The sequence below is a fragment of the Tripterygium wilfordii genome, chromosome 20 (genome assembly GCF_013401445.1).
Source record: "Tripterygium wilfordii isolate XIE 37 chromosome 20, ASM1340144v1, whole genome shotgun sequence".
Classification (NCBI taxonomy): Eukaryota; Viridiplantae; Streptophyta; class Magnoliopsida; order Celastrales; family Celastraceae; genus Tripterygium; species Tripterygium wilfordii.
Genome location: NC_052251.1, coordinates 9,678,018 through 9,697,439, shown reverse-complemented (window position 1 = coordinate 9,697,439; position 19,422 = coordinate 9,678,018). Strand labels below are relative to the sequence as shown.

General features: G+C 38.4%; 3 protein-coding genes across 7 annotated transcripts; 1 reads left to right on the top strand and 2 right to left on the bottom strand.

Moving 5' to 3' along the window:
* Window positions 1–4,847: 4,847 nt before the first annotated feature.
* LOC119986959 (flavonol 3-O-glucosyltransferase UGT89B1-like) lies at window positions 4,848–6,240 on the top strand. Its single transcript, XM_038831647.1, has 2 exons — window positions 4,848–5,228; window positions 5,320–6,240. Exons 1-2 carry the CDS (start codon window positions 4,848–4,850, stop codon window positions 6,238–6,240), a joined length of 1,302 nt encoding a protein of 433 aa, XP_038687575.1.
* Window positions 6,241–11,434: 5,194 nt separating this feature from the next.
* LOC119987531 (UDP-glycosyltransferase 89B2) lies at window positions 11,435–13,141 on the bottom strand. Its single transcript, XM_038832462.1, has one exon. The coding sequence runs from the start codon at window positions 13,040–13,042 to the stop codon at window positions 11,615–11,617; it is 1,428 nt and encodes a 475-aa protein (XP_038688390.1). The 5' UTR covers window positions 13,043–13,141; the 3' UTR covers window positions 11,435–11,614.
* Window positions 13,142–14,964: 1,823 nt separating this feature from the next.
* LOC119986567 (rhamnogalacturonan I rhamnosyltransferase 1-like) lies at window positions 14,965–18,831 on the bottom strand. 5 transcript variants are annotated; one of them, XM_038831182.1, is made up of 6 exons: window positions 17,912–18,825; window positions 17,036–17,124; window positions 16,554–16,719; window positions 16,022–16,311; window positions 15,630–15,838; window positions 14,965–15,542 (listed from the first exon to the last, which is right to left on the bottom strand). In XM_038831182.1, the coding sequence occupies exons 1-6, from the start codon at window positions 17,996–17,998 to the stop codon at window positions 15,442–15,444; spliced, it is 942 nt and encodes a 313-aa protein (XP_038687110.1). In that variant the 5' UTR covers window positions 17,999–18,825; the 3' UTR covers window positions 14,965–15,441. The 5 variants fall into 5 exon arrangements, with proteins under 5 accessions (XP_038687110.1, XP_038687108.1, XP_038687111.1 ...); XM_038831180.1 differs by having other exon boundaries at window positions 15,277–15,542; window positions 15,634–15,838; window positions 17,912–18,831; XM_038831183.1 differs by having other exon boundaries at window positions 15,277–15,542; window positions 15,634–15,838; window positions 17,036–17,098; window positions 17,912–17,996.
* Window positions 18,832–19,422: the final 591 nt, after the last annotated feature.

Sequence of the window (19,422 nt, the reverse complement as noted above, 5' to 3'; positions counted from 1 at the left end):
TGAAACATGGCCAATTCGGTGAAGGGAAGAAGGGATACGAGTAGAGATTTACTTTGTGAAATACTGCCTATTTCGATGAGAACTGAAAGAATAGGAAATGCGAGTAGAAATGTACTCTATGAAACACTGGTTATTTTGATAGGAAAGAATAGAGGACACGAGTAGAGTTATACTCTATGAAACACTGCATTTTTTTTTTTATATTTTATAAATCTGAGTGAATTTTATTGAATATGAAAAAAAGAAAACACAAACCATCCTCCAGAGAAGGATAATTACGACCTAGTAATCATAACCCGAACTAGAATTAACCCATCCTAAACCCAATGAATAGGAGAAAACCATCTCCAACTCAAGGAGTGGGAACATAAACCTTAAGAGCAAACCCACACACAATTTTCCAAAGACCCGAAACACCCTGAACGAGAATCAAATTTGAGAGGCCTAGAGGAAATTGAAATCCCATGGTAAACCTAGAACCAAAATTGGCTATCTCCGGAATGCCCAAAGCAAAATCAGAGAGAAATCCCATATCATCCCAAACTAAAGGAGGAATAAACTCAGTATGAGAGATTCATTCCACTTAGAGGACATTTATCATAGTTGAATAGAGCAATGCTCCCCACCAAATAGATCATCCACACAACACTGTCTATTTTGATGAATGGAATAGGGGACACGAGTAGAAATATATATATATATATATATATATATACACTGCCTAACATTGTCTATTTTGATGAATGGAATAGGGACAAGATTAGTGATGTACTCCATGAAACATTCCGCCTATATGATGGGTAGACTCACCGTAGTGGGGGCAGATAAGATGTGGTCTTTGGACTTCGGAATGGTCCTTAATTAATTAGGATAAACAAGGTAAGAGTTTTGAATTAATCTTATGAGGGGTTTTCAGTGGGCTATATAGGAGAAGTTGGGGATAATATATATTGGGGAAAAATAGATTTAGTAGAGATGAAGATTCGAGACACGTTATGACGTCGCTCTCCTTAAGGGTATATTATTATATTAGCCCCTAGTATCAATTCGGCAGTACAATGGATTACCGGCTAATTTCATTTATGATACAACAAATCTTCCTTTCATTTACGCTTGTAATATCGAAAATGAAACCTTAAAAACTTGGAAGAACAATTCTATCATGTCATATTATATATTTTGGTTGGCAAACCCATGAGATATATATAGCCAATAGTGCACCCCTTCAAATGGGACATGACCCACTGCGAATATAAGTCATGTCTATTCAAAAGAATCACAACCCACACATCTTATGATGCAGCGTGAGATTATTGACGCAGAAAATCAACACACAAACAAAAAATCAACTCTTCTATAACCCTAACTTACACAACAAACAAGAATTATGGCATTCAGCTCACGCGTTAAGCGGCCGCTATTTCATATCATAAAACTCAATAATAATTCTCCAATAAAGAAAGCAACCAAATAAATAGGCTCTCGCAGGAACCCTACGGTTAAACCAACAGAAGACCTAAATGCCCATTATAGAAAATAGATAAAGTAGTAACTAACTAATAGAATATGAAAATAAAAATAATAGCACGTCCAGCTCAAGCACAAGCACCCCCGCTCAAGCCTGCACTCAAATCCTTCCAAGTAGTGCAAGGCCAAATCATCAATCTCATCTACATCATCTTATATGAGTAATGGCAATTCAAATAGTCACAACCCAAACCCCTTTCGATAGGACATGACCAATTGTGAAGAAAAGTCATGTCCATCTGAATGAGTCACAACTCATTACATCTCACATTGTTGGATTTTTAACCCCACTAGTATATGATAGTATGAGTGGTCAGATTGACTGGTGGATTATGTGTTTGTGTTACTGTGCAGTGATGTAACCTGAAGTAGCTTACATTGTTGGTGCAACCTGAGGTAGGCTACTCCAATCGCGATTTTGGTTCAGATCTAAACATGCCCTTCGTGTTTCAGCTCAGTTATGACATGGATAGAAATGTTTTATCTCTTGTGTGACTGAGATATTATATTAGGACACTAGTTTAGAGCTATCTTTAAAAAGAAACTCTTTGACTAGAGTTTTAAGTAAAAGGAAAATCTTGGGAGTTAAATTAAGTTTCCTGATTGTATGTAAAAGGAAATACTCGGAGATTGGAATTAAATTTCCTGATTTTATGCAAAGGGAATAATTGGAGATTGGAATTAAGTTTCTTGATTTTGTGCAAAAGGAAGTTTCTTAAAATTAGATTTTGTGATTATAGTCAAACTAGGAAACTTGGATCTCATATTACTTTTAGTTTACGACTCTTGGGATTTAATGCTTAACAGGTCAAGACTTATATGTATTTCTGTGGAGCTGTTGTGAAGAATCATCGAAGCATGCAATTGAAGAAAAAATACAAGATCTTGTTACAGCTTCGAGTTTGTGTTTCATGTTGTTCTCTTTCCTATACTTGAGTGTTAGATCATATGTATAAGTGTGAGAGAGAGTGTTTGAGTGTGAGCGAAAAACACAATAAACACTTGTAAGACTGGTTGGAGAAAATTGTTGGCGTGAGATAGCTCTTGGTGGAGTGGATCACTTGTTGATGGGCTACCGAACAACATCATCTCAACAAAAGTCTTTGGTGAGTGCCAAAGCACGTGCGGCTAATGGACTCGTTGCTTTTGGTGAAACATAACGCTGAATAGTTGATTTACTAAGGTATCTTTGGTTTAGAACCTTTGTAATCTTTATTCTCATGGTGGATTGTTTCAAAGGTTGGTCGCTTGATAGACTCGAGGTTTTTTCTCAGTTGGGTCTCCTCGTTAATTTCATGTGTTGATTATTGTTTCTTATTCCTCACGTTTCCATATTACTTGACTAACGAATTCTTAGGTAAGAGCACACGTACTTTCACACACATTCTTCTCTACACCCTTCTAGTTTCCTTTATTCAAAACAAAAACTCTTTCGAAAAAAACTCTCACCTTATTTTGAAAATTTCAAACAGGCTCTTGTATGGCTTGACGCCTTGACCCAACACCAAGGCATGGATCCTGAATTGTTAATGTCTAGGCCCCCTGTAATAATCAAATTTTACGTACATATTTTCAATTACAATATTTATTATTATTCGTTAATTCCTTGCACCAACCACGCACAAGGGTTGGTAGTGGGTAGTGGGTAGTGGGTAGGTGGGTGCATTGGACCAATTATATCTATGAGTCTCGACCACAAGGTCCACAACTTCTGTCTTGAGTCCTTTGAGTTACGTGCTTCTTTACACACCAGATGAAATGAGCCCCTTCTTTATGAGGCTGACCTACGCCACCTTACTTGAGTCCTTTCAGTTACGTGCAAAAAAAAAAAAATTACGAATGTTGTTAGAAGATAATCAAGAGAAAATTTCATTATGTAGAAAATTTGTACATTCATATACTGATAATTTTTTCTCACCAAGACACCCAGGAAAAACCTGAAAATAAAATCGCACTTATTTTTTCTCGCAATGCTTACTCTGTAGACAACCATTTGTTTTGTCTTCCAAAAACACTCATGAAACACTAGTAGATTCACTTTCCAAGATATTTTCAGTTACAAATATGATAGCAAGTATGTTCTAGAGACGAACTGGAAAAACAAGATTCGTCAAAATAGACTCTTGTAGCAAAAAAAACTCGTCCAAAACTGAAGTTCTCCGTTAGCTGTCCGAACGACTCCTCGAGTTGTCCAGACAATTACACTTCTGTTTGCCTGTTGCCGCTATTTCGCGTCTGTCGTCCGATTGGCTTTCGCGTCCGAATGGATGCCCCCCTGCTCATTTTTCTTCAATCTTTAATACCCTTTTTTTGATCAAAAACCAATATGCTTCTTTATAGACCAGATGAAATGAGACACCCCGAAAATAGGTACGCACCAATTTACGAATGTTTTTTTTTTTTTCATCAAGAACGATATTATACAAGTTTGTCATTTGAACGTCAAATACGAGCGGCCATGCACACATAAAATTTTCACCTAACGATAGATCAAGTTGGGCCAAAACCACATGCGAGGGTCTTGCTCCCCTGTGATAATCAAACTCTCGCAGTGCGTGAGTCCCCAATTTACATCAACATTTTTTCAATTTGTATTTTAGACAAATCACCCCATTGTAATTGAGCACGAGATCAACGATATTACCATGGAATCAGTTGGTATATCTAAGGTTGTCAAAATCGGGATCTTATATAAGATCGGTGGAAGGCATGCAAAATCGAATCGTAAAATCAAATTGTGAAATCGTAAAATTTTATAAAATTTAAAAATAAAATATTAAAATTATTTATTTCTAAATAAATAATTAACATGATATAATATACTATAGTTTATAGGTAATAAAAAGTTCAAAAATGTGATTATTATTTATTTATAGACATGTTAATATTTCATAAAATTGTAATTTTTTAAGACCTCCAGAGAACTATGAAAAACAAACACAATAATTGTGCACGATTATATGATGTTAATAAATTAGAACCAATTTTTCAACAAAAACTAGGATTAGAAACATAAGCACATGATTAGTAGACCACAACCCATAAGCCCATGACTCCATAAGTTAAAATCGGTAAGATCGGGTAAAATCGTAAGGTAAGATCGATGGGTTTTATCAATTTTGAGATTTTACATCAATTCGAATCGTTTTGGTTACCTAAGATCGTAAAATCGTACGATTTTACGATTAAAATCGGGATTTTGACAACCATAGGTATATCCCCAAAAGTAGATGTTCGTTACTATGAAAGAGAGGTTTATGCATTATTGTTCCATACGAATCATATTTGCCGACTACAGTAATTAATCTCCTCAGTTAGCTATGTCGTCGACCAAGACTGGTTCTCACATCCTACTCTATCCATTCTTTGCCTCCGGCCACATAATATCCCTTCTCGACTTCACCCACCACCTACTCAGCCGTGGCCTCACCGTCACAGTCATAGTCAAACCAAACAACCTCCCTCTTCTCCACCCATTTAAAAACACTTCCTCTCTCCAACCACTGGTCCTCCCCGGAGCGGGACCTCCGCCCCCTAACAAACTCCCAATTTTATCGTTTATCCGTTTCATGCGCGATGTCCACTACCCTCTCATTGTCAATTGGTTTCGATCTCACGAATCGCCTCCCGTTGCAATTCTAGCCGATTATTTCTTGGGATGGTCCCAACAATTGGCTACTGAGCTTGCCATCAAGCACATCGTCTTCTCTCCCTCTGGTGTCTTTTCATACGCCAACTCCACAGCGTTGTGGCTTGATCACGTCCCCCTAAGCAATGATCCAAACAACATAGATGACTTTTGCAAAATGCCCCTGGTGGCAAATTGATCGCCTCCATAAAGACTACGAGTCTGGAGACCCAGATTGGGAACTCCTGAGGGAGAGCTGGCTGGCTGTTTACGCGAGTTGGGGAATCGTTTTCAACTCGTTCTCCGAGTTGGAGCAACTCTACATCGATTACATGAAAACCGAACTAGGTCACCAACGCGTTTGGGCGGTGGGACCGGTGTTGTCTCTAGATAAGGACGTGGTGGGGTATGCCAATCGTGGTGGTTCAAGCTCCGTGCCATTTCACGAGTTGATGGCGTGGCTCGACTCGGGAAAGGAGAAGTCCGTCTTATACGTTTGTTTCGGAAGCGTGGTGACCCTCACAGTTAAGCAAATGAGGGAGGTGGCATCGAGCCTTGAACTCAGTCGGGTCCCTTTCGTCTGGTGCGTGAGGAATCCATCGAACAATGAACAAGTGACAGATGATTATAATACGATTCTTAAAGGATTGGAGGAGCGTGTGGAGAAAGGTAGGGGATTTGTGATTAAAGGGTGGGCGCCCCAGTTGGCGATATTGAGACACAAAGCAGTTGGCGCCTTCTTAACTAACTGCGGCTGGAACTCCGCATTAGAAGGCCTGATGACAGGAGTCTTGTTGCTGACGTGGCCTATGTTTGCTGACCAATACACCAATGCAGAGCTAGTGATTGATCAACTGGGTCTGGGGATTAGAGTTGCTGAGGGCGAACGTAAGCTACCTGAGCCGTCCGAGTTGGCTCGGATATTGGACGAGTCAATGAAGGAGGAGAATATACCAGAAAGGGTGAAAGCCAGAGAGATAAAAGAAGCAGCTGTGAAAGCACTCAAAGGAGGCAGCTCGGACAAATATCTGGACGACCTAGTCAAGAATCTTAATGAGCTTAGCCTCGCAGCCAACAAAGTTTAAGTGGCGGCATAATCGTACTACTGTGGCGCCACTTCAGTGCAATAAAAATCAAGAGTCTTGATGGGATTTGGAGAATTCCAGCCTAGAAGTTGTACTGTTACTGTTATAATGGTAGCAAATAACAATATAGGATTTAGTTGTTTAGGTGTGGTTGTTGTTTTGCTTTTTCTTTGCATATCTATCTTTTTCAACTCTCTCACAACCTGAGTTTACTTTCTCTATTTCACTCTACATTCACGAACAACCAACTCTCTCTCAATGCCGATTCTTCCTCTCAAAATCGCAATCTACTCCTCTCACTCAAAGTCAGAGAAGAAATCGCACTCGATTCCAGCGGGTCATGCACAATCTGATCGCACACGGTTTAATTGTACTTTTCATCACCGAAAGATAAGGGTTGTTCACTTTTAGGATTCAAAGATTTTTTGTTACAAAATCTTCACCAATTTTTCCAAGATGAGACTTTTTGAGTTCTCGATTAGAATTACTATAATGTCGGGCAGGGTCAATGCTTATGAGAGAACAGTTCAACCATTATAACATTGGATGTGTTGATGTGTATGATGACTTAGCGTCCAACTCAACAGATTCTAATATGTCATTTAAAAAAAATTAAAAGAAAAAACTTATCTGAAACAATACCTTCCTCTCTCATCTCCTTCTATAACTTTATTTTCTCTCTCTAACCTGTCCTCTCTCTCTTATCAAGAACGACACTAGTAACCTCATCAAGAACAACCATTGAAGAACAGTAAACTGAAGATGAGGAGTTTCAGGTGTGGTAGGCTCTGGCAATCAGCGCATCGGATCCGAACTTGGACCAGATCGACGTCGCCAAGCTCATAAGTCTTGGCTACACTGCCCTATCGCCGACACTGATGCCCTCATCGAGTTTATGACTTTTCCAATCTTGTTTCAATGCATTGTGATGTACTGATTAGGTTTTTGACTTTTTCAATCTCGTTTCGCTGTATAAATGCTCTTATTGGGTGAATCAAATTTTAATGGAGTAATATTGTAGTTAGAGTGATTGGATAATTCTAGACGGTCGCAATAGCATTTCATTTGACTTTGATAATTCAATGCATGTTGTGGGAAGCTATAATGAATTCAATACCAAAATTTAGGCAAAATTCAATCCCTAACCTCGGCAACAACTTCCTCGATCAGCTGCTCCACCTCTGGCTTCGCAACGCCACTTCAATCGTTGGGCCAAGCACATCGCATCACCAAGCTGCGAGTTCACGTCCTGTTCGTATTGAAGGATAGATTCCAATCAATAAGCCTCCGCCCAGAAGAACACTAGGGAAGGAGAGGAAATAGATAAATATTTTTATTTTTAGAAAGAGAAAAATGAGCATATATTGATTATTTATTATTGATTTAATGTCACATCAGCTACAAGTCTGACCGATCCTATTCAAAATCTGTCGGGGTGACTGTTTTGTCTCATTTTGAAAAAAATGAGTGATGACTTTGTAATAAAAAATCTTTAGGTGTTAAAAATGAACGACCCCTATTTTTCGATATGAAAAGTATAATTAACCTAATCGCACACAGAATCTTAACCCCTGCCAGAAGCTTCTTCTCAAGTTCTGTTGAGTAGATACGAGTCACAGAAACGAAGAGATTAGAACACCTGCTTACAATACCTTCTACCTTCCCTTGCAAGAACAATGATCAAGGATAAGATTATGGATTTTGACTGTGAATGCGACACCGGACTCTCCAAATGCTGCTGCGTTCGTCTAGGTTGATAATGAGAGACGGAGTCACTGTTCAATCTAGATATCAATTTCCTGATAATATTTTCACCTATATAAATTAAATTTTATGAAGGTATCGTAGAAACCAGTTGGGTTAATAAATCTCTTGCAATGGAGGTAGGCATCAGATATTGTTGTTGGTGAATTTTTCACCATTACAAGATGTCTAGCATTTTTTTTTCTCCTATATCTTATTAATAATTAACGACGTGATAGGATATATAAAAGAGATAGAATAACTACAGGAAGGAAAGATTTTGTATCCTTCAACTACTAGATGAGAAGTAGGATAATCGCCACCATTAAAAATTTAAGTGGCGTCATAAAAATTCCTAAAAAAATATTTAATCAAACTAGCTAATGCTCAATCAAAAATTCGGTTAACAAATTACTTCTATATATACATACATATATATATATATATATAAAGCAATTCTCTTCTATAGTTAACGTTTACGGTTCAAAACATTTTTGTAAAACTTGAAAAAAAATATATTTGTATTTTGATCGGTCTTATGAATTCAACAATATATTTTTTGTTCGAAACAAAAATCAAATTTAACATGAAAAGTGCATGATAATTTTAGATCGTTGAATATAAAATAAAAGACATTTCATATACATTTCAGGTTGCATTTTATTTTTGTTTCGAACAAAATATATATTGTTGGGTTCGTAAAATTGATCAAAATACAAATATATTTTTTAAAATTTTAAAAAAATATTTTGAGCCCAAAAAGTGAATCCTAAAAATTAAAACCTCATTTTAAGATATCATTTTAGAACCTCATAGAAGAATTCCTAATATATATATATATATATATATATAAATAAAGATCTTGGGAGAGGTAGCCTAAAAATCCAACTATCTCTAAATTCCCAAAACAAGAACTAGTTAACGAAAAACAACCACAAGCTACTAGAAATTTATCTCAAGCCCGCGTCAGTGTTTACAAATTATGCGTCTCAAACAAACTCATAGAAAATTTGTATGTTATAGTTGTGTAAGTTCTAAGATTATGATGAGAATCCTTTGACTAACATAAGGAGTAATGACAAAAACACCCATGTCGTGGTGGACCCCATAAACATTATGGCGTCTTTGGACATGGCTGGTGAGGGTCGAGCAAAGGCAACAACCATGGCATCGCATGACGTATAGGGAACAACCTTGGAATTGCATGATTGTTCAACTATTTTTTAACATCAATATAGGTAGTGAAAAATAACTTAATTTAATCCTTGTAACTTAAGAGAAAGGTTGTTGAGTATAGTGAGAAGTAAGGGTATCTCCCGCAGAGGATTGGAATATAATTACAAATCAAATCTAATTGTGACTCGAGCTAGACGGCTAACTCAGAATAATTGATAAGAAGTAGAAAACGTTTTTAATTCTTATAAGAGAAAGAGTCGAGGGAAAGTTATCCATCATTAACAATCATGGATTGTTGCAACCTTCATATGTATTTCTTAATTCATGAATAACGATGTTTAAGATAAAACAATGACAAGATTCGAGTGCCTGTAATCTCCCAAGATTTGTTCCGTGTCTTGAGTACCAAGAATAGTAACTTGAGGTATCAAATCTTCTAAATTTACAAATAATTTCTGGACTGAACCACTGATGCAAAAATTGATGCAACTTCCTCTAGGAAACTCCAAATCACGAACCGTAAATTCTATGGAAACTAGACTTCTAGATCTTTCCAATGATATATAATCGTTGTTCAATTGCTTCTGAGCACATCCAGTTTATTCCGTGAAGTTGACGAATTTGTTTAGGAACCTGACTTGGCTTCAAAATTGTGAACATATTCATATTTTCTCATTTCATCCTATTTTTGCCTCTTTAGCGCTCAATCACCGTTAGGGATGTATGCCCTCAAAACTTACACAAAACACATCAAAACAACCCATTTCACAAAGGAAACTAGTGCAAAGTATAGGAATAAGAGATGCAAAATGTGCATAAATATGTGTTATCAATGACTCGAAAGGCGAGCAAAAGGAGGGCGGGCCCATACACTGTGGTGAATAGGCGAGTGTGATATGGTGAGCGAAAGACAAAGTGGAGCAGGATGCGTGTCTGCCAAGAGTTGGCTTCGAAAATCACTAGGTTAACTCAGATAGTGAGTGTGTGTGTGTCTATATATAGAGAGAGAAATTCTCACATAAAGGTCTAATGTAAAGATGTAAACTAAAGGTTAAATATATATATATATATATATATATATATATATATATTAAGATCCTGGGAGGGGTAGCCTAATTATGATATACAAAGTGGAGCAGGAGTCCTTCGACGCTTGTATATGAATTATTATGATTATTATTGATTGATTAATGCATTCTACCAACCAACCACAAGGACCAATTATTTTTATGAGGCTCAGCTACACCCTTCAGTCTTTGGTACCTTTGAGTTATGAGGCTCGCCTACATCTTTAGACTTGAAGCCTTTGAGTTGCATGCTTCTTTACAGATCGGGGGCCCTTTGTCACAGCGGGGCCGCAAAATGGCTATGTTTGGTAGAATTTATTTGCTGTCAAAATAAGATAGATTATAAATTATGAAAAGTTAATTTATAAGTGTGAAATAAACTGTTAGATATTTGATGAACTTATAACATAAGTTAGTTTATAAACTCTAAAAAAAAATGTATTTAAATTTAATTTAAAAGATAAAATAAAAAAAATTTATAATATTATCTTAATAAAAAAAAAAAACAAACAAACGTAATCTCTAAAATAAGCTTCAATTTGAAGTTTTTTTTTAAAGCTTATTAAAACTTATAAGATAGCTTATGTAGGATGTTTGACAAAGCTTATAAGCTAATTACTCACTTTCATAGAGGCTATGAGTCGGGAGACCTCGACTGGGCACTCTTGAGGGAGAGCTGGCTGGCTGTTTACTCGAGTTGGGGAATCGTTTTCAACTCGTTCTCCGAGTTGGAGCAACTCTACATCGATTATATGAAAACCGAACTGGGTCACCAACGGGTTTGGGCGGTGGGACTGGTGTTGTCTCTTGATGAGGACGTGGTGGGGCAAGCCAATAGTGGTGGTTCAAGCTCCGTGCCATTTCACGAGATGATGGCATGGCTCTACTCGGTAAAGGAAAAGTCCGTCTTGGTCCAACAAAAAATTTGTATCATTGTACACATACATTAGCACGTTGGGCCAATAAAACACACTTTATACTCATCCATGTCCCAATAAAAAAGCGTTATTGTGGTTGCATTAAAGAGCCCAACATCCCCATGGTCTAGGGGACGTCAGACTGAAGTACTGAATATACCTTACTCGAGTCTTGAGCAACTAAACGAGGAAGAGATCTCTGCCTCCGTTTCACGCATGCTGTCCGGACACCAACCCTAGGCGTCCAGACAGTAGCTCCAGATAGGCTAAATCTTAGCCAAAACTCCACACTTCAATACTTATCATGACATTTGTTTCTTATTTGGATTTTACTAGTTTTTGAATCTCTCACGCTTTCTTTATTTTTAAATTAGCTCTCATAGTCTAGAGGTGGTGGTTGTTATACTAGTAAAAAAGAAATTAAAATATTTAACATTTTATTTAATCTTCCATGAATCAAGTAACTGGCGTTCATTCCAAAGCAGCCAAAAGATTTACCAGCTCGTCCAAATCCCGTGCAGAACTTCCGCCTTCTTTGACAGCCTCCAGTGCGGCCTTGCTCAATTCCATGGCTCGTCGTTTTCTCTCAATCGACCCCTTCTCACTTACCGATTCTGCAATCAGCCTGGCTAGTTCATCCGAGTCGGGCAAATTTCCCGAACCCTCGCACACTCTCTTGGCTACCTTCAATTCATCAACCAACAGAGTCGCATTGAGAAATTGGTCCGCACCCATTGGCCATGTAAGCATCGTCACACCAGCCATTAGCCCTTCTAGGATAGAGTTCCACCCACAATGAGTCAAGAACGAACCAATGGCTCGATGGCTCAGTATCGACACCTGCGGGACCCATCCCTTTATCACGCGGCCCCTCCCAGCCACACGATCTTCGAATCCCGATGGAACCTTCCCGTACTTATCCGCCACGTGGAGTTTCGTGGGTTCCTTTACGGACCACATGAAATGGGCCCCACTTTGTTCTAGTCCTGATGCGACTCGCTCCATCTGATCATTTGTCAAGACGGCTTGACTCCCGAAGCAGACGTACACGACCGTTTCATCGTCGCACGTGTCAAGCCATGAAGCCACGTGATCATGAGAAACGGAACTGGACCCTCCTCTTTCAATGGGCCGAGAGAGATTGTCACTGATTGGAAGCACCGGCCCAACAGCCCAAACACGATCGTGGCCCATTTCATTTTTCAGATAATCCAAATATACCGATTCCAACTCGCTGAACGAGTTAAAAACGAGTCCCCAACTCGCCATATTAGCGTAATAACCATCTCTGATAAACTCCGACACCGGATCTCCTTCAACGTAGCTCCGATAAATTTGCGAAAGCTGCCACCATGGGTATTTCGGACAATTCGGAATCCTAGGAAACGAAACGACAGTGTTTTGATTGCCGGGATCATCATTCTTAACCATGTCCCGCCACAGACAGAATATAGCCGACACGGCCATAACTCCAGACGGCGAGAAACAGATGCGACGGATGCTAAGCTGGCAAGCCAAGTGGTGGGTCCACCCGAAGAAAATATCAGAAATGATAGCAACAGGCGGTGAAGGGTGAGATCTGAACCACGTCAGCAAGGGCTCACGGAGTTGACTGAGGGCGTGCTTCAGAGGAACAAAGGAGTTCGTAGACATGTCTTTGGCGTTTTCTATTCCCGGCGGGATGGAAGGGTGGGGAGGGAAAGGGAGGATTAGGGTTTTGATTGAAGGGTGTGTTGAGAGAAGGGGGTTTAGAAGAGGGAGGTTTCTGGGGGTCACCAAGATGGTTATGGTTAAACCTTGGAGGGCGAGTTTGTGGGTGAAGTCGAGGAGTGGGATCATGTGACCTTGTGCAGGGAAAGGGAAGACCAGGACATGGGTTCCCGTGCCTAACAGAGTCATTTGTGAAATTGGGCTTTTGTTCTTGACAGTGTGTGAGAGAGCAAAGAGAGATGTGAGAGAGAGAGGGGTTTTTGTGGGTACAAAATGCAATCGGCCATTCTTAAATAAAGAGCTTTTGTAGGGTCTTTAATGGGTTGTGGAAAACGGAAGGAGAAAGATTAGATGGAAATAAATTTGTCGGTGGTGTATATTAAAAAATGAAAGAATATTTGTGGTGTATATTAAATTGATCGTGATCATTAAAATCGTTATCTCAAAAGTTTGGAATCGACTATATGAGTATAGGAGAACATCAACAGAATTCACCATGTATATTCGTTTTTCTCCATTCATTTATATTATAAAATCATAGATTCATTTACTCTTATTAACTTAATATCATTTCTTATTACTTACAAGATCCAACCATGTCTTTTTAGGTCTTTCTCGTCGCCTCTTAGTCTCTCCTATACAAAATTCTCGTTCCTCCTCACTGTTGTACCGTTATCTTTACGTTGAATACATCCATACCATCTTAAACAATAATCAATTATATTATGCATTATCACATTTAAGTTGTTAATTGTAATCTCTCAAATTTAATGAGAAACTTAAAGTCTCTCATTGAATATTTGAACACTAACTAATATAATTGGCTTAGATATGGATTAAGCTAAACCGGCGGGCGCAGGAAAATAAGAAAAGTTGAGGAATCTCGTGTGGAATTTGGATTTGTAGTTTTACGTGGTGGTGTGGTGTTCTTGTGTGGGTGGGGTATGTAATTTGGAGAAAAAGGTTAAAACAAGTGAACGTCAGTAGCTGCGTCATTGGCCTCAACAAAATATGAAAAGCTAGCTAAACACAAAAGCGTAATATTTTGATATAAGAGAGAGATGGAGTTGCGGAAGTAGACGATTAGAGAATGGAAGAAGAAGATTGAGAGACAAAAGACAAAGAGAGGAGCTGTAGCAAGAAGCTACGTTTTTCATTCAAGTTAATTCACCAAATACATTTGTGCAACGGCTATCTACTACAGTGGAAGACAAGCCAACGGTAATATGTTTGATGTGCTGCTGCTGACGTGTCATATTGTAGATATTTTAACAAAAAAGAACAAAACTTTTATATATTTATTAAAGAGGTCGTTTTCTCTGTCTACATCTTTTCTTTTTATGGGCGGAGCATGTTCTAGCTATGGCCTATATGGAATTCAAAGAAGAAGAAAAAGGTCTGCATCTTTGAGAATGGAATGTGATCATTTACGTGAATCAGCCGTCCACCATGACAGCTTCGAAAATTCTAAATTTTATCACTAGTTGTTTCTCTCATACTTTTTCATATCATCTTACTTAGTAATCATGCCACAAAGATTATGGATCATTATGAATACATAGCACTGCCACCGCATATATATAAAGCAAAGTGTGGATCCGCACACATTCAAAACCGACCTTTTTAAGGCAGGTCCGCACACTACTCAGGTGCGGGATCCCGCCCCTTAGCAGTGTTGGGGCACCAACCCTATTTTTATCATGTTAGTATCCCAAAAAATCGTAAAAATTAAAAAATAATTATGTATAGACATTTGTTGTAATTTTAACCGTTCGATCTTTTGTTTATTCTTGGATCTGAAAAGAAATATAAGTGTTCGTTATCCAATAATTACGCAACAATTATCAATCATTCATCAACATTAGGGAAACGTCTCTGCTAAGCATAGCTTTAGTGAAAACAAAATACAATAATGACATAGAATATGGTAAAAGTAGAGAGGATTACAGAGAGAGAGAGCGAAGCAGAGAATCAGAAAATGGGCATAATAGACAATTAGACACCACATTCAAGATGGAAACTCTATCTTAAACAAGAATAACCAAGTTATATAAGATGAAATTAACAAAAAGCACCCGCATCTTCACAAACAATTCAGGAACCCTTTTTCACTTAGTACACAGTTCGCATATCAGTAATTAAAAATATATGCATCTAAGCTGAATAAAGACAAAAATTCGGCAATCACCCATAGCCAGATAAAATAACACTACCTAGTTTGTTTGTTTTTTGGATAAATCATGGGGTATTATTCTTAATTTTTTGGAGGGGGTAATTGAACCTCACAGTTTGTGCAACTGTAAAGAACTGGCCCCCATTAGGCCACAAGAGCTCTTTAACAACTGTCTCGTTGTAGGGCATACGCAAATTAGTCTACCGATGGAGATTAGAGACGAAAATTGAAATGTAAGAACTGGTGGGGGTTTCCAAAATCATTCATCTAAAGCCAACCAAAACCACTAAATTAGTACCCGATTACACAATAACTTACAATCTAATCAAATGGAACTGCTCTAAAATCAAAACAGTACCTCCGATGTCCTTCGACAACTTTAGCCATGTTTCCATCGTACGTTGGAACAAAAATGTCACTTTCTAAAGAAACAAGATAACCCAGAGCAGCCATCTGAGATGAGTGATTCTCGAAAAACCTGAGATCTGATCGTTCCAACAGTATTTCCTTTCTCACCTGTTTCACAAGCCAGAGAACAACAAACTAATAAAGATTATACCAAGCAAACAAAAGTTGAGAGAGAGATAAAGAAGAATGGCATACAAACCAATTTAGGATATGCCAAGGCAAGACTAGCCATTCTCCTTTCTCCACCATAAATTTCACCAGCTGCAATATAGATCTGGATATTGGGATCAATGTCCAATGCCCTCAATGCAAGAGTAGTTTCTTCAGGTGTCAAGGGGCACAAACCATCTTTCCTTTTCAAGTCGGACGTTATAATTTTCTCTTTCCACCACGGATAAGCATATCTACCAGAAATCCAAAAAAAATATGTTACGCACTAACGATAATGTAGATCGTTTCCGGTTGATAGCACACATAACAATGATATTGACATAAATTAACAGGTAGACAAATTATGTTATGCACTAACGATAATGTTTGATTTTTGATGATAATAGGTGAAATGAAAGGAAAAAGGTGAGGCTCACCTCATTCTTGTCAACTCTTCTACCTCCTCATGGTTGCAACCTTGTGTACAGCCAGAAAATGCCAACATGTCCATTTCATATCTAAGATGGAGCACCAGGAAAGGACCATTCTGCCTCAAAAGCTTGACAACCCTTTTGCCCAACTCCTCTATCTGCGTTGTGAATCTCAGAGCACTAAAATTTACACGGCACCGCAACATCTGAAGCTCCGAAGGTTGACAATTATTGGCAAGTCGAGTATCAGTTCTATTAAGATGCATAACTTTGTACTTTTGTATAAGAGGAAGAATCTGTATGCAACAAAAAGGAACAATACAAACTGATTTCAGAGGAGAAATGAGTAGCACGCGCATCATAAAAAAATGATGGAAACTTGGAGTCTATGATCTTCTACAGAGCCGTCAATATCATTAAGGCATGTGAATGGGAAAATTAATTAGCTATGATAAATTAATACTGCAAATGTTTCAAGTACGTGACAGCCATTGCCCACATAAAATTGAACAAATAAACAAACAGTAAACAGACAAACCTGGTTACGGTAGTAAGATATATCAGACCAACTAACTGGTAGCATTGTATGAATCAATCCTAGTTCCATTCTCCTCTTAAGCCTGGGTGACAATTCTTTCAATATTCGAACCTCATCTCTCAACGATGTAATGAAATGATACATGTCAAATATGTCTTGGAACTCACTGCCAGGTTATGCATTACACATTCAAAGTTAAGATGTATAATCCCATTGTGGCCGCAGAAGAGTCTGTAAAATATTAGTATTGCTGTAAAAAAATAACTCCTGTGCAAAAGATTCTGAGTAGAGGTTGAGTCGCAGAAGGGTGAGATGTACCCAACATTACCCCGCATAAAAGAGAGGTTGCTACCCATGAACTCTACTTTGCAGTGAAACAAGTTTATCACTAGGCCAATGGTTCAACAATATCAGGACTGCTCTATAACAAAGAAAAACTAATTAGTTCCTTATGAACAAGCAAAAAAATTTTATTGACATACCTGGGATCAGCCCAAAAGGACTTCTTATCCAGCTCAGGAACAATAAGTGTGACATTTAAATACCTTGCAATAGCAACCATGTCACATATCTGAAAAGCATGACATGCCAACAACAATAAATAACTACGAGAGGCCTATGCTAGCAGTACATGAAGAATTCAAAACAGAAAGGCTAAATTACAGCCCAGTATTGCTAGGTAACCACTCACCGCTGCTCTCATTTGATTGAAACCTCCATTGCACGAAATCGTAAGATATCCATTGTTCCTATAAACCCCTATACCCCAACACAAGAAATATCAGATTTAGATTCAAAATAACTCAGCAAGTGCACAAACGACGAAAGGAACACCAGCTAAACAATGTTCTGATTCGGGAATATCTATAAAAATCGAAATGATCTATGAATCTCTAACTTCAGATGCAATGTTATAAGTCATTAATGCACCATTAATTTTCAAAGGACCAGAAGAATGACTAAAAGCTAAGAAATCATCTTCCAATATGCATGGCCATGCCCAAAAAAAAAGAGTAGTTAACAAAACATGGAAAACAATGCCAAACCCTATAAGTTTGCCCTCTCCTCCTTCAATCATCAACGGAATGTGTTAACTTCAAAATGGTTTGATCATAAATCAACTTCTCCTCACAATACAATATGATCAACCAAGGAAACATCTCACATCAAAAGAAAATAGTTGCGTTTATCAGAGAGAAGGAATAAGCAGGTAAAATTTTAAGTTGCTAAGTCATCCAAGCGCTAAAATTCTTCAAAATCACTCTACCAACTACATTACAGGACATGATGAGATTCTGAGAGTATTTAGGTTTTGCATCGAAGATCCAAAGAGCAATAGAAAGAGGGAAAGGACTAACTCTTTGGTGGGAGAGCCGGGGCAGCCAAGACAGGGACCTCATCCTTTTAACAGGGCAGCAGAATTCTGGGAGAAGCAAGATGGCCATCCCTTCAAAACTCTAGGCCCCCACATCTCCCCCAACGTCGTCAACTGTACCACGCAAGTCCACAGCACTACAGACGAGGTGGCGCGTATATCCACAGCTTCATTTTTGACCCCGACCCGCTCTTTACCTTCTCCGCCACCACTCCTCTATACTCTCCCTTCATTTCTTTTTCGAGAACAACTCACACTTCCTTTCACCACCCCTCTCTACCCTGCACATCCCTCCTCATCACACTAACCACAGAAACAAACACTACAATTCGTTTCCCAATAAAATTTCGGCAATGCAGGCGAAAACAGTAACCTAAACGCAAACATCGAAACTCTAGAGATCCGAAATTGTCACAAATAGAAACCTATAGTCCAAACATTTGCCAAATCACATCGAAAAGACCTCAACAACTTGCAACTCTCAATCAGAGTCACCGAAAATCCCCACACTCCTCGACAAACTCCTTGTCCAATTCGCCAATTCAAATCAAATGACATACAATTTCGAATATGATCTCATCGATTAATACCAGAAGAACACGCCGGCGATGATGATAATGCAATTGCAAAAAAAAAAAAAAAGAGCGAGCGAGCGACAAATAAAACCAGCGGCTGCGACGACGACGCAGGCCAGGCGATGTGGTTGTGCCGTGCGCACCATTTGATCACGTTCGCTCACTCGTAGTTTCTTTCTTCTTATTGTGGGAGACCCGTTAAACGATGAAGATTCAGCCAATAAAAGCGCGCCAGCTAAACGGTGTTAGGGGTTGGTCCCACTGTAATTAAGGACTACCACGTGGCAGAGATCAGGCGGTTTAAAGTCAAATTATTTTGATTTCCTTCAAGATTCATCAAGGAACACCAATAAAAGGATCCTGAGGTGGAAGTTGCAGTTGATGTTGCAACCAAGTTTGCAGCATTGCTATGGAGGCTGGGCCGTGGAAGTGTCAGACTCATGGTAGAGGTAGACCGTAGAAGCAATTTGACTGAACAACCGGTGCTATTTTATGAATTTAATAACCCTGTTTGATGAATATGGTGCACCGTCACTGATTTTGGATTGACAAATGATTGTGTCACCAATCGAATGATGATTTACGTTGTTCGATTGTCAAGCACAGATGGTATGTATTGGTAGAGTGTTAAAATGTGTTCTTATCAACGTCCTAACTGCAGGGGACTATCTGAGAGGGAATTCATATGTATTCCAATGGCTGTCGTAAATATTATTAGCTTCTCTTGGATTTTATCTTGCACTTTGGATTTACCACAAACGAATATCGCTAATTTCTGGAGTCATGATAGAAATATCTACAAATACATTCCCTGTGACATTTCAAACAAAAAAAAAAACCCTTTCCACAAAATTTGCTATAATTAATCAATTATTTTTTAGTTGAAACATATAAAACACAAAAGGTACACTCATATCAA